At 43.2% G+C, this 14,237-nt stretch overlaps 2 protein-coding genes across 5 annotated transcripts in view; one reads left to right on the forward strand and one right to left on the reverse strand.

The window, feature by feature from the left end:
* The window catches only part of IKBKB (inhibitor of nuclear factor kappa B kinase subunit beta), an 11,711-nt gene extending 10,516 nt beyond the window's left edge, over window positions 1-1,195 (reverse strand). The window contains exons 1-2 of the mRNA XM_014310447.2: window positions 1,191-1,195; window positions 252-308 (exon numbers count right to left, since the gene is read on the reverse strand). Of these exons, the coding sequence (XP_014165922.1) occupies window positions 252-308; window positions 1,191-1,195 (62 nt within the window). The remainder of the gene's footprint in view (window positions 1-251; window positions 309-1,190) is intronic.
* PLAT (plasminogen activator, tissue type) lies at window positions 7-12,610 on the forward strand. Of its 4 annotated transcripts, none has more exons than XM_005429234.2 (14): window positions 7-128; window positions 4,961-5,062; window positions 5,436-5,475; window positions 5,883-6,014; window positions 6,303-6,416; window positions 6,781-6,955; window positions 7,512-7,603; window positions 7,859-8,033; window positions 8,376-8,461; window positions 8,897-9,092; window positions 9,603-9,739; window positions 9,828-9,968; window positions 10,350-10,498; window positions 11,708-12,610. In XM_005429234.2, exons 2-14 carry the CDS (start codon window positions 4,982-4,984, stop codon window positions 11,864-11,866), a joined length of 1,677 nt encoding a protein of 558 aa, XP_005429291.1. In that variant the 5' UTR covers window positions 7-128; window positions 4,961-4,981; the 3' UTR covers window positions 11,867-12,610. The 4 variants fall into 4 exon arrangements, with proteins under 4 accessions (XP_005429291.1, XP_030919684.1, XP_030919682.1 ...); XM_031063822.1 differs by lacking the exon at window positions 7-128 and adding an exon at window positions 2,479-3,071; XM_031063823.1 differs by lacking the exon at window positions 7-128 and adding an exon at window positions 2,479-2,721.
* Window positions 12,611-14,237: the final 1,627 nt, after the last annotated feature.

A 14,237-nucleotide genomic window follows, 5' to 3' on the forward strand; every position in this document is an offset into this window, starting at 1 on the left:
CCGGGTGAATCGCGATCGCCGCCCTCAAAGGGGACGAGCGGGGCCGGCGCTCGGGGCCGCCCCGATAGCCGCGATACCGCCTGGAGTCAGGGGCTCGGGATGAGAGGAGAGGACAGCTCGTGGGCTGTGTAAGTAAAATTGCAGAGTTGCCGTCTTCTTCCCGCAGCATCTCTTAAAATTTGCCAATCCGGAACGCGCCGTTTGGTTTTCCCAGCGCACCGCCCGAGCAAAAGCGCTGTTCTGGGCATTACATCGGGTTTGGATGCTTCTTCCTCCTGGGCTGGCTGGCGTGAGGTGCTTTAATGCCGCTGCAAAGACGCACAGGAGTACGGGGGTGGAAAGTGCGCTCCGAGATCTGCCACAACTCCAATTGCCTGCGCTGGACCTGCCAAAGCCACCGGGCACAGAGGGTGACATGGACCTGCCGCGGATGTCACGATGTCACACTTCATCACTGCCATTGAACAGTCCGGCTGAAATTATCCCGAGGATCGACTTAGAGAAAAGCCAGTAGATGGTGCTTGAGAGAGCAGACACTTTGTTAAAATATGTTAAGCCCTACAAATGGCATCACACTCTGTAGACAGTTATAGTGGTCCTTAAGCTGTGAAAAGGAAATAATTTCTGAAAGCTTCCCCCATGGCCATTAGTTTGTTAGCATCTTTAATCTAGAAGTCAAATGGCTATTATCTTTAAAAATAAAATAAATTAGCCCCTGCTCGCTCAGCAGTGTTCAATCTCAACAACTGGAAGTCCAGGAACAGTCAAATGCAGCTACACTTAAATCAGATTTATGGCAGTAATGTTATCACCAGCACTGTGACTCTTGGAGAAATAAATTTTATAATCTTGACATAGATCTCCATGCAGAGAAGAGATAAACAGAGATACACAGAGTACCCAGCATTTCATCTTTACCATTATGCAAAATAACCAGTGCTGTGCTTTCCAAATGAGGACTCCACAGAGCTGCTTCTGCAAATGGAAGTCCCTCACATACTGGTTTTTATGTCTTATACTAAATTCTGTCAGGAGCTTGATTGCTAGTGTGTCACATCCTCAGTTCCGAGCAGGTAGGACACATTCATCACTGAAACAATTGCAGCACTGACTGTTTGCATAACAGTGCCCTAAGATCAGCTCTGAAACTGATCATCACATTTGCCTGCCACACTTTGATAACTGCATACCTCATGACCACATTCTGATGAATAAATCTTCATTTTCTAGCATGAGTAATATCAGTGAACATTTAACTCTGGCCCTGAACATGCTGTTCCTTATTTGTATCTAAAGTTCTAAGTTTTGCTCATTTAACTTGAAAGCTCCCGTGACTGTTTCTTCTCCCATGACTCTGTTCAGGGCATGTTTTGCTCCACAAGTGGGTCAGGGCCTCTCTGCCAAGCATCTTAATTAGGAATACAGCACACTTGTGTGTGAAATTATTAGGGCTAAGTCTACATACTGCAGACTTCAAATTATATTATATAGAAATATATATATTTTTTATATTATAATTTATATGTTTTAAATATATATATTATAATATATGTAATTATATAGAAATAATACAGCTGTGCTTTCACTCACACTCCTAGAAGCATCACAGGACAGTTCATCCTAAGGGATACGTACATTGAACAACAAGGTGTTCAATGGGGGAAAAAAATTGTTTTGAAACCTGAATCTGCTCTCTGACTGGAAAAGAGAAAGAACAAAACGAACAAAATGTGAAATCCAGCAGCACGGCAGCGAGCAGCTTTCCTCCCGTCCTGCACAGGCTCCCTCCCCGATCATCCGGACGCCTGCCTGGAACATCCCCCTGCCCGGACCATCCCCTGCCTGGATCATCCCCTGCCCGAACCATCCCCTGCTCGGACTATCCCCCTGCCTGGACCATCCCCTGCCCGAACCATCCCCTGCTCGGACTATCCCCCTGCCTGGACCATCCCCTGCCCGAACCATCCCCTGCTCGGACTATCCCCCTGCCTGGACCATCCCCTGCCCGAACCATCCCCTGCTCGGACTATCCCCCTGCCTGGACCATCCCCTGCCCGAACCATCCCCTGCTCGGACTATCCCCCTGCCTGGACCATCCCCTGCCCGAACCATCCCCTGCTCGGACTATCCCCCTGCCTGGACCATCCCCTGCCCGAACCATCCCCTGCTCGGACTATCCCCCTGCCTGGACCATCCCCTGCCCGAACCATCCCCTGCTCGGACTATCCCCCTGCCTGGACCATCCCCTGCCCGAACCATCCCCTGCTCGGACTATCCCCCTGCCTGGACCATCCCCTGCCCGAACCATCCCCTGCTCGGACTATCCCCCTGCCTGGACCATCCCCTGCCCGAACCATCCCCTGCTCGGACTATCCCCCTGCCTGGACCATCCCCTGCCCGAACCATCCCCTGCTCGGACTATCCCCCTGCCTGGACCATCCCCTGCCCGAACCATCCCCTGCTCGGACTATCCCCCTGCCTGGACCATCCCCTGCCCGAACCATCCCCCTGCCTGGACCGTGCCCTGGATGCTCGGGAAGGGGTGGGATGCGTTCAGCACGCCCCATGGCCCAGCTCCACCAGCACGCTCCACCCCCTCCAGTGGCGCTGCGAGTAGAACGGAGAAATCAGAGCAGACACACAGGAAACACAAAGCCAGACTGGTCTGGAAAGAAAATCAAGAGAATACAGAAGAGAAACAGCAAAAAAAAAAAAAAAAAGGTAGGCACTACTCTGCACCTGTTTCAAAAAGGGCATTTCCTGTTTTCAACATCAATGGCATTGCCATGAAATACGATTAAATATTAATATTTAATACATTTTGAATAAATCCCAATTTAATAAGTGAAGCACCATGATAGTTACCTAACTGAGCTATTGCTTTCCTGCTTTTGAAGAGATTCATAGTGTAGATAAAGCTGCACACTTTCAGTTGTTTCAAGAAAGCTGAAGCATTCCAGGGAAAGCGTTGACAGCCTCAGGCTCTGGCCAGTTAAGCAAGGAGGAGTCTCCTGCACAAAGGACATTGGCAGAAGAACTTAAGAGTTATGGACAAATAACTTGATGATAAGGTAAGGAGACACAGAGAACTAGCTGCAAAAGGAGAATTTATCTAATCTTCCCAGGAGGAGATGAGATAAATTTGGACCCTTTCACCCCAGGGTCCAAAGCATGATAATGGAGGGACACAGAGGAGGAAGAGGAGGGGGGAGTCATCTTTGATTCTCCTTAAATGTGGCCAAAACCACAGGAAATACTGAGAATGACTCCAGAAACAAAGACTTTAAAATATTCATTTCCTCCAATATCTTCAAAGGCTACAGCATCTTTTGTTTTCTTTTGGATTTTTAGCTTTTTTCCCCCAAAAACAGAAGTCTGTTCTAGAGTCTCTCTGCAGCATTTTGCAGTAAAAACACTTGCTGTGTACAGCTAGAACCTGCTTGTACAGATGAATATATGAGATGAACTTGATTAAGCCGTGCAGGTGCTTTTTAAATAGAGACTCCTCATGTCAGTCTTCCAGGCAAAGAAAATATAAAAAGGACATTTTTAAGTTTAAAAAGATGTTTCTTGCTACCCTCTGAAAATGATCTGCAGGTTTCAGGTAGCTGGGACTTCTTCCAAGATTATCAGTTAGGCTAGCTGTCCTCCCACCAAAAAAAAAAAACTAACCAAAAGAAACAAAAAATCCCCAAAAAATAAAATAAAAAAAACATGGTGTTGCCTTGTTTTTGGGGCATCTTAGCAGCAGCACCTTAGAATAAGGTCTCAACATTTCTTTACTGTGTTTCCCAGGCAGGAATTCTAACAATGCAGCTCAACTGTGATCTAAGTAGTTTCACTGAACAAAGCTTTCCCTGAAAGCTTCTTAGCTACCAGAATCTTGTTTCTTCCAGTTGTAAGAACTTCAAGCCTTCTCCACAGATAACGACAAAGATCACCTGTGATACCAACAAATATTGTCACTGTGGGATGCAGAACACAAGCCTGTGTAGCTACAGCTGCAGGGAGAAAGGACACTGTGCAGGGTTAGGGCAGAAACCAAGGGACTGGAGCAGTTCAGATCATTCACTTTGGCTTTGGGAATGCTGCTGATTTAGTTCAGATTCAATTGAAATTAATGTTGAAAATCAATGAGTTGAAAATCACTTGTACCACTTTTAAAAAGGTTTGCTATACAATGCAAAATGTTTCCTAAGAGGTGAAAAATGGCTTGAAAGTATATAAAAAGTGTACTGTGAAATCTATGGACCAATAAAATCGCTGAGAGATGCTCCAAATTATAAGGATTTTATCATCAAGATGTGACCCAAAGATAAAGTATGGAGTAATTAGGGTTCTTAGAAGATGTTCTTGTGAATCTTTTCAGTCTGACTTGCAACTTAAGTCCCTTCTTTTTGCAGACTGATGATGAGAAATCACATCCTGTAGTACTCTTGGTTCTGCTTCAGAAAGTGGACTATTTGTGCCTTTTGCTTTGAACAAATTTTAAAACAGACAAACAACAAAAAAAACCCCAACAACAAAACTACTAAAAAACCACAGAGTCTTGCTCCATATTAGCCTTGAATCCCAATTTATGACTCATCTATCATACTTCAGTTTCACCAGCTGTTATCCAGCTGCCTTCTCTGCCTTTATATAAACAAAGTCTGAGCTCATGATTTCTGGAAGTAGTAATTTTCTCAAATAATTGGGTTAGCTTTCTGCATATAACATGGATGATAAAAAGGTGATGGTGTGGGCAACAGTGCTGGAATGTTATTTCAAATCTTTGGAACTACAGGGCAATCCTAGAGACTGGAAATTAAATTGTAGCTTCTTGCCTGTATCTCGTGCTTGCTACTCTATCACACTCCCAGCTCTTGGTTTGTAGAGGAGATATTATATTTTAAAAGGAAGAGAGAAAACACACACTGTAAAACTCCTTTGTTCAACATCTTATTTTTTGTCTCTACAGGTAATTTGAGATTTGGAACTGATGTGGAAAACACTCAGAATGGAAGGGAAACTCCCATGTCTCCTTCTGCTGGTGGCAGCAGTCATGACTGCCCAGTGCCAGGTAAGAGGCTGATGCATCAAATCATTCTCTTGCCATCTTCCTGTATTTTCAGCAGCACTTCCTTAGCATTGACTCCAGCTGTCTGCATCAGGCAGGAGAGTCTGCTTAGCTCACTAGAAATCAGAGGAATAAATGTTACATCTGAGTGACAAGCAATCACCTGGCAATCCATGGCAACTAAATTATTTACAAAAATTCTTAGGAACCCATCCTGAGGTACTAGAGGCACTTTTCACTGGACTGACAGGAGGGCAGACAGTTCCTCAGAGATTCCCTGATTCCCTCAAGAAAAGGACTGACTTTTTGGAGGTACTTGTTCTCTCGTATTTTTAAGAGAGCAGTTACTCACAGATTTCACCTTCTCTGCTTGCAGGGCTTACACGTGCGTTTCAAACGAGGAGCCAGATCTAGAGGTAAGCCAGGCTAACTAAAACCATGTTAGCTGGAGCAGTATGAACACGGGAGGGAAAAGCAAGTGATGTTGAAGAAACAGAGCCTGAAAGCTTTTTGTCATGGTTATGTGGATGAGGGATTCAGAAAGCAAAATACCAGACTGTTAATACCATCCACAACAAAGTTTTCCCTTCCCTCTGCTCTTCCTGAAAGAAAAAGAGGCCAGTCAGTAGTGGAATAGTGCATCTGGCAGCACAGCAGAGAGAGAGATGGGCCAGCTGTGGTCTGAGAAGGAAAAAGGGCAACCCATTAGACAGATGCTCCCATCTTTCTCTTACTTTTCTCCAGGAAACAGAAGGGAGTCCTTTTGCTCAGCCAGGTCTTTTCCCTGAATCTCTAAAAGAGGATTTCCTTTCTCTGCTTACAGCCATTTGCACAGATAATTCATCTGCAGAAATTTACCAGCACAGGGGGACCTGGCTGAGGCTTTCAGGGAGCAGAATAGAATACTGTAGGTGCGACAGTGGTCGGAGTCGTTGCCACACTGTGCCTGTCAGAGGTATGTATGACAAAGGAAAAGGAAATGGTGAGAGATTGTCCATCTAATCATCCTAAAGAAGAACAGTCAGGGACACAGTTACTGCACAGAAAATTTATCTGGGAATAAAAGAGGATAGAAATGAAAACAAAAATAAAGAAAGAATGGAAGCACTACATAAAAAGGTGGGCAGGGTAAAACAGAACAGGCTCAAGGAGACTGACAGGAAAATGAAAGGTGTGTATACATTGCCAGCTTCTTGCTTCTCTGAAATCTAACAGTATTTCCTGGCTTTTGCTTATTCCACAGTCTGCACTAGAAATAAATGCTACAATGGGGGCCAATGTTCACAGGCCTATTATTCCCCACAGCTCTTCATCTGCCAGTGCCACCAAGGTTTCTCAGGGAAGCAGTGTGAAATAGGTGAGTGTACCACATCAGCTGCTGTGAGCAGTGCTATTGATGTTAGCTGTGCAGTGCACAAGGATGAGGTACCCAGAAGCTCCTGCTGTAGGCCAGGCTCTCTAATAAGTTGTCTTTTTTTATTCTAAAGCTATAACTACAAAGAACTTTTAAGGCACCTGGGTTGTTTTAGGTGTCTCTTAATAAAACTGTGGATTTTGTAACTGAAGACCTTCATGTCCACTCACAGTCTGCCTGACAGAGCATTTTCACTGACTTACTAGACAAGATGTCTGAGAGCCGAGTTTAAGCAGAACAGAGACTAGGGAAGCTGTCTGGGAAAGAATTTGGATGCTGTCCTTACATTTTGCTCCCTTTTGTTCAGATACTGAAGTTAAATGCTACAAAGACACTGGAGTCACATACAGGGGTACCTGGAGCACGACAGAGAGTGGAGCTGAATGTTTAAATTGGAATAGTGACGGCCTGGTGAACTGGATGTACAGTGGCCAAAGAGAGGATGCTGCTGAGCTGGGATTGGGCAATCACAACTACTGCAGGTGAGGGGCTGATGGAAGGTCAGAGCCACAGCAATCAGCCTTCAGAGAGCCTGGAGCAAAAGAATGGCTGATTGCTGTAGTCAGATTCCAAGCAGGGAACACTCTGCACAGGTGCAGATTCTGTGCAGTAATTGCAACATCTGTAGACATATCTGAACTTCAGATCTTCCTAGGCTGGATGTTTATGGCAGACTACAAAATGCAAGTATCTCTCACCCCACAGTCTTTCCCTTGGCCCTTCCCAGCCCTCCCTAAACTCCATTTGTAATTCAGTTTCTTACTGCTTCAAATCCTGGTCAAAACTGTAAAGAAAACTGAGTGTTTCCTGTACATGACCTAAACTGCACAAACATGCTGTCCACTCCTGCTACTTGCCATCTCATCTTCACCTCAACTCCACAGTTTTATAGTTAAAACAGGAATTCTAGCAACTTCTGACAGTTCAGTCCACATCTTCACTGCAGAGCAGGACTAAGTGAAGTACAGATGGCCTACATGACATATATATATATTGGCAGTAGCTTTATAATGATGCATGATATTGGGACTCTTTCAGAAACCCAGATGAGGATTCCAGACCTTGGTGCTACATCTACAAAGGGGGAAGGTACACCTGGGAACACTGCAGTGTGCCCTCCTGTTCAAAAGGTACATGGACAGAGAATGGACTTTGGAATTTCCATTATTCACTGCATACATAAAGGGTTCTCTGTGAACTTGGGCTATTTCTGTAGCCTAAAAAGTTGAGACTCTCATGTTATATCGTATTTAGGCTTTTGGTATTTATGACACTGAGAGGATGAGATACACAGAGGTAATATATAGATGCCTTGATAGAAATCACACCTAGGAACAACTGACAGGTTCACATCAATCTGTTAACGTGCAGCTTTCTTATTGAAGTTAGGAACATCAACTGCAGCTCTGGAAGAGGCACAGATTACCGTGGCAGCCACAGTGTTACCAGCTCTGGAGCTACCTGTTTGAAGTGGAGTTCTCTAATCCTTATCAACAAGGTATATACTGCTTGGAGAAGAGATGCTCACCGGCTGGGCCTTGGTAGTCACAATTTCTGCAGGTATGTAGTTGGTTATAGAATTTAAAAAAAACCCCACCAAACTGCATTGGAGTACTCTTAAGGCAAGGCTCGAGTCCTTTACATGGATTAGTAAAGCACACAAAATGCATTAGTGGTGACAATGAAACTCACTCCCAATTGTAATTTTTATTCCACCTGACCTATTTATGCTTCTCTAAGATCAGACTCTGCAAGTGCAAATTTATTGTGCCCTTAGAGCCCTCTGTATGTCTAGAAAAATCAAAAAGAATAAACTTGGGTCACAGTCTGACACCTTTAGGTCTCTGCAAACTCTCTGCAGATCTGCTAATAAAAATAGCTCTTCTCTCTCCTGTGCTGCAGGAATCCTGATAATGACAGCAAGCCCTGGTGCCATGTCCTGAAAGGAAATCAGCTCACCTGGGAGTACTGCAATGTGCCTAATTGCTGTAAGGATACCAGCACTCCTCATTCTTCTCTATCTTTGAAGCTTTACTGTCCTGCATGTCATCTGTACTAAAATAAGATCTAGAGGAAAAAAAAAGCTGTATTACAGTCCAGCATCTTGCAGTGAACAAAGAGCTGGAGTTAAACAAACAAACAAGAAAAGCTTTTTGGAGCAGAAATAGATTCTGTAGCTCCACTCTCACAGAAGTGCCTTTTGGTCTGCCAGAAGGGAAGATTGCAGAAATGGAGAACAGGAAAGGCAGGGTTTCCTTACTGTATTTTTCAAATCAGAATACAAGTTTCCTAGGAAACAGGGATGACTCAAATACTAAATAGTTCATGGCAGGCTGCCTCAACATGGACTAGGAGGCTCTTAACCCTAACTGAAAGCAAGAGTGCCTGAGCAAAAATTCTCATTTTGGGTTTGTCATCCACAGCCACCTGTGGCTTACGGCAGCGCAGAGCACGGCAGTTCAGGATTCAAGGTGGTTCCTCTGCAGACATTGCAGCTCACCCATGGCAAGCTGCCATCTTTGTGAAGTATCACCGAGTGCCTGGAGAGCACTTCCTCTGTGGGGGAATTCTGATCAGCTCCTGCTGGGTTTTGTCAGCTGCTCACTGTTTTGAGGAAGGGTAAGTTGAGGATTCAGTACTATCTGGAGGGAAAATATCTGGAAAATAGAAGCATCCAGTAGAGCTTTACTGGAAGGGTATATTGGGGGGAAAACCCTCTTTATCCCACTAAGTCTGCACTAAAGATTATAGTTCATTGTGCTGAGCATTACAGAGGGGCATTTGATTGGGCAAACTAGCAGGATGGCATTAAGGTAGCACAGGAGAGTATCAGATACCTTAAGAACAAAGTTGTCAATACACAATGCAGAACCATCTGAAACTTGAGAACAGCAAAAGGCTGGCAGAGAAGCTTTGCCCTGATGGCTGTAAGCACATAGAACAAAAATGAAGGTAAATAGGTCACTTTGAAGTCAAACTGCCTGGGTAACAAAGCAGTAATAGAGCTAAAGTAAAAATAAATTTTGAAAAAATTAAAAGAAAAAAAAAAAGCAGACTTTCCAATAGCACATCTTCAAGGGGAAGGGTCCACTCCAGTAAACACAGGAATAGAGACTCTCTTTGCTTCAGCTTTAGTACAAATCAGCTGAAGATTGTGCTGGGTAGGACCTCCCGAGCAACTCCAGAGGAAAGTGAACAGAAGTTTCAAGTGAAGAACTACATTGTGCATCAGAGATTTGACCCAGAAAACTTCAACAATGACATTGGTAAGAACTTCTCTGACTTTGTGGCTGGAAGGTCGCGGTTGGCTCAAGTTTGTGATTGATGAAGTGGGGGTGTTTTTTCCTCGTTCAGCTCTGTTGCAGTTGAACTCAGATGCAGAAGAGTGTGCTGTGGAAACCGGCACAGTGCGCACAGCCTGCCTCCCCAGCCCAGAGCTGCAGCTGCCTGACTGGACTGAATGTGAGATCTCTGGTTATGGCAAAAATGAAGAATGTAAGTAGAACATACATGTGGACATGTCCAGAGCTTCTGCCCTCAAAGAATTCAAGCCTTTAGCACCACTGAATGTGTAATGTAACATATTGGCTTATATGAGCACTAAAAAATGTGTGTGGGAGTTACTCAAAATCAAGTTTTGCTGTAAGTTATTCATCTCAGTTCTGTCAGTTGTAGGGTTGTTCTGTTAGTAGTAGAGTATCCACAAAACTAAAAAAAAAATGGCACAATGAATAAGGTAGGAGAGACATCAGCCACAGAGCTACTTCTGTTCACTCTCCCCTAAACTATGAAAATGGAATTGCAACTTTTAAAAAACATATATATATGCACACACACAGACATATATACGTATTTATTTTGTCATTTTTCTTCCAGTTTCTCCATTCTACTCAGAGCACCTGAAGGAAGGGCACGTCAGATTGTTCCCAGCCAGTCGGTGCACAGCACAGTACCTGGACAACAGGACAGTCACAGAAAACATGTTATGTGCAGGAGACACAAGGCACCTTGATGATGCCTGCAAGGTAAACCCAATTCTGTTCTTTTTACTTTTCTTTTCTCTGTACTTTGAGCTAACTAAACAAAAAGCTTCAGAAAATAGTTTAAAGAAGTTATGCGTAGATTTTTGATGAACAGAACTGGTGGCTCCTCTTTCATTTCTCTTCCTCTCATGGAGGGGAAGGCAGGGAACACTTAAGCAATCAAACCAGAGCAACACAGAGCTGAAAATCCCAAATACAGGAAATACCACAAAACTGAACAGGAAAACCCACCCCAGCATTTCCTACTATTTTCTGTTATGTGAACATGCAAAACACTCAGCAGGAGGTTCTGTACAAGGAAGGGGGTGCCCCTCTACTGAAAAGTAGAGAAAAGAATAAATAAATGCTGAAAGATGCTAGAGAGCAATGACATGGTGAAAAAGGAAGGCGTGCATTCAATCCACATCCTTTCTGTTTAAACAGCTATTTAATAATTTTGCTTTACTGTTACACATAGCAGTATAAAACCCCTTTGATCTTTATAGCTTGAACAAGGGCCTCCCTCTCTTTTTCCTTTTCAACATTTTATCTGCATTTCATAAGTGAGCTCCGTACAAAGTTAAGACACTTTAGTGTTACATTTTTCTGTGTCTCTCCCCATAAGAGGAGCATTGAGGGAGTCTGGAACATGAAAGTGATTTAGGTAAAAGTAACTGTTACTAAGTGTGGTGGTCTTTGAGGGGGTCCCAGGACGAGGGAAGGGATTGAGAATCTTGACACCATATTTCAGAAGGCTGATTGATTATTTTATGATATATATTATACTAAAAGAAAATGATATACTAAAACTATACTAAAAGAATAGAAGATTTCATCAGAATGCTTGAAAGGAATAGAATGATAATAAAATCTTGTGACTGACCAGAGAGTCCGAGCCAGCTGGACTGTGATTGGCCAATAATTAAAAACAAGCACATGAGACCAATCAAAGATGCACCTGTTGCATTCCACAGCAGCAGATAATTGTTGTTTACATTTATTTTCTGAGGCCTCTCAGCTTCTCAGGAGAAAAGATCCTAGCAAAAGGATTTTTCAGAAAATATGTCTGTGACAACGAAGAGCTCTTGATTTGTGAGCATGCTACACAGGGTATTTCTGTAAACACTAGTGCACCCCTAAAGCCAGTGGGGGTGGGAAAAGCAATGCAAAAATAAACAAAGAGATTGTTACTAATGTGCTGCTTCTCTGTAGGGCGACTCTGGAGGGCCTCTGGTGTGTATGAAGGATGATCGGATGTATCTGATTGGAATCATCAGCTGGGGAATAGGCTGTGGCCGTAAGGACATTCCTGGTGTTTACACAAAAGTGATTCGTTATCTTGACTGGATTCAGGACACCATGAAGCTCTGAGAAAGAAAAATGAACCCTTTCCAATCTTGTGACCATGCCCTCAAAACTTCCTTCTTTAAGTGTGCTGACAGAGCTTCCTGTTTGTCCAGATACTTACAACTTCTAGTACAATAGGAAGACAAACTGCAGTGTGTAGGAAGGGCATGTTCTCATAATACTTTCCCTATTACAGGTTATTAGAAGCTAATCATCCTTTTCCCCAACATCACCAAACTTTCACCTTGCATCAAATCACATAAGTACAATAAAAAATTAATTCCGGCCCTGAGTGAATAAGCCAAGAGAGATCATGCATCTCTTTAGCAATTGTATTGTTTTAGGAATGGGTGTGAACTGAAGGGGACATTTAATTTCCTGAGAAGCTTCATCTTCCTCCTTACTTGGCTGTACAACTGGAAGACATTAAGCTCTGTCCTTACACCATCTGATTTTGTCAATTTAAGCTGATTTCAATAGAAGCTGGTTCCCAATAGAAAGAAAAAAAGCTGTAGGCATGGGCTGCTTAATTCCAGATTAATATACTACTTACTTCTTCAGTTGGGAACCAATTAATTAACTGAGTTTGAGCTTAAACTCTTAAACACTTTGAGCAAATTCAGGATGGTTTAATTATTAGGACATTTTATTCTTTCACTTGGTTTTGCTCCTGGTAATGGAATAGGTAAAAATTTTAACACAGGCTTGATCTGCCACAGAATCAATGCATATTTTTTGACTATTAAATTTCTATGCATTATCATGTGATATGAAGCAAAAGTTCTCTGCTGTGCAGCAGGTCAAAACAAAGGACAAGTGCATCGGTAGCTGTTTTAAGTGCCTGCTAGATTTACATCCACAAGTAAAGGCCAAATCAGATACCACAAGGCTGCCTTTGTCCTTTAACAGAAGACAGGACAGGTACAACCAAGTCACCATGAACCAGAATCAGTAATCAGCATTACTGCCTTGCACTGCAGCTGCCACATGATGCTAAGTGCCATCTATGCACATCCTAAGAGTGAAGCCTCTCCGAGAGCTTCTCTTTTGTCCCATTGTTTTGTAAAGAAAAAAAAAGGTGTAACTACCATTTTACAAAAGGAAAATATTGTATTGAGGGTACAAAATTAATTTAATTTTATCATCAATCAGTAGCTCAGAAATCCCTGAGATGGTTTCCATCTTTACATCAGCTTTCCCACTTCTTACAGAGTTTTTATCCCTACTTGTCCTCTTCCAGCACACAGTAGCACCATCTTGAGACAAGATCTAAGAATAACGACTGCCTGCTTGCTCCCATCTGACTTTGCAGCTGACATTGTCATACTCAAGCTGTTTCAGAGCCCTAGTTGACACCAGCATCTTTTGTAACTGAAGTACACAGCTGCACCTCATGCTTCCCCCCCAGAAGTCCTTCATATGTCCAACTTATGTCATTGAAATTGTCCATTTCCCCTTCCTGCCCTGCTTCACCTTCCACAGGAACTTGCAGCCATCTCAGACTGTTGTGTCATAAGGGCCTGGTGTCCTAATGTATCTAAAAAACCTTTCAATATCTCGAGTAACATGAATCACTTCAGCAGTAAATAAAAGATCCTTAAAAAATCAAAGCTACAGAGCCAAAGGACAGTATCAATACTTTAGGAGCCGGAAACTGATGAGGTATTTATTGTCTTCATAATCAAAGCACTGCCCTTAGCATGCTACCAACACAGTAAACAAAAATGGTTCAGCTGCATTCCTGAAGACATTTTCACTTGAGGTTCTGGGAAAGGCTCAGCACTCCTTTTGGGAAACACTAAGAAAAATGACCAAGAAAACAATTAGTTTCAGTTTTTCAGACAGCGACTTAGTCCCAGGTTTACAGTGCCAACTGCATAAAGGCATTTATCTCCCTGAGGCACCCACTTTACACAATCAAATTGGCATCATTTACATTCCTCCTCAAACACCAACTTTATTTCTTATAGAGCCTGCACAAACCACTCTGAAATGACACAGATGACATGTAAAAATTCATTTTATTGATGCCCTTGTTGAAGGTTTTGTTTGCACTGAACATGCTCAGCAGTGACACCACCTCAGCAGAATGCCACCTGCTATGGAATCCTTCAGCTGCACAGGAACCAGTAAATCCCACAAGCAAGATGCCACTCATGAAGTGTCCCCCACATGCAAGGTGGAATGAATGCTCTCCCTCGTTTAGGGTCACCCTGTTCTGGTCACAGACATGGAATGTACGTGCTGGACTCCACAGCCACGTGTGTGTGGTGATGTGTACAGCAGCTTAGTGCAAGTTCTGCTACCAAGAGAAAATACATTGGCATGTTGTGGCCAAAGAGCCTGTTACAGACAATATGAACAGTGCAGGTGCCTCTCATTTCCTATTCCTGCT

Source organism: Geospiza fortis, unplaced genomic scaffold, assembly GCF_000277835.1.
Source record: "Geospiza fortis unplaced genomic scaffold, GeoFor_1.0 scaffold417, whole genome shotgun sequence".
Taxonomy (NCBI): domain Eukaryota; kingdom Metazoa; phylum Chordata; class Aves; order Passeriformes; family Thraupidae; genus Geospiza; species Geospiza fortis.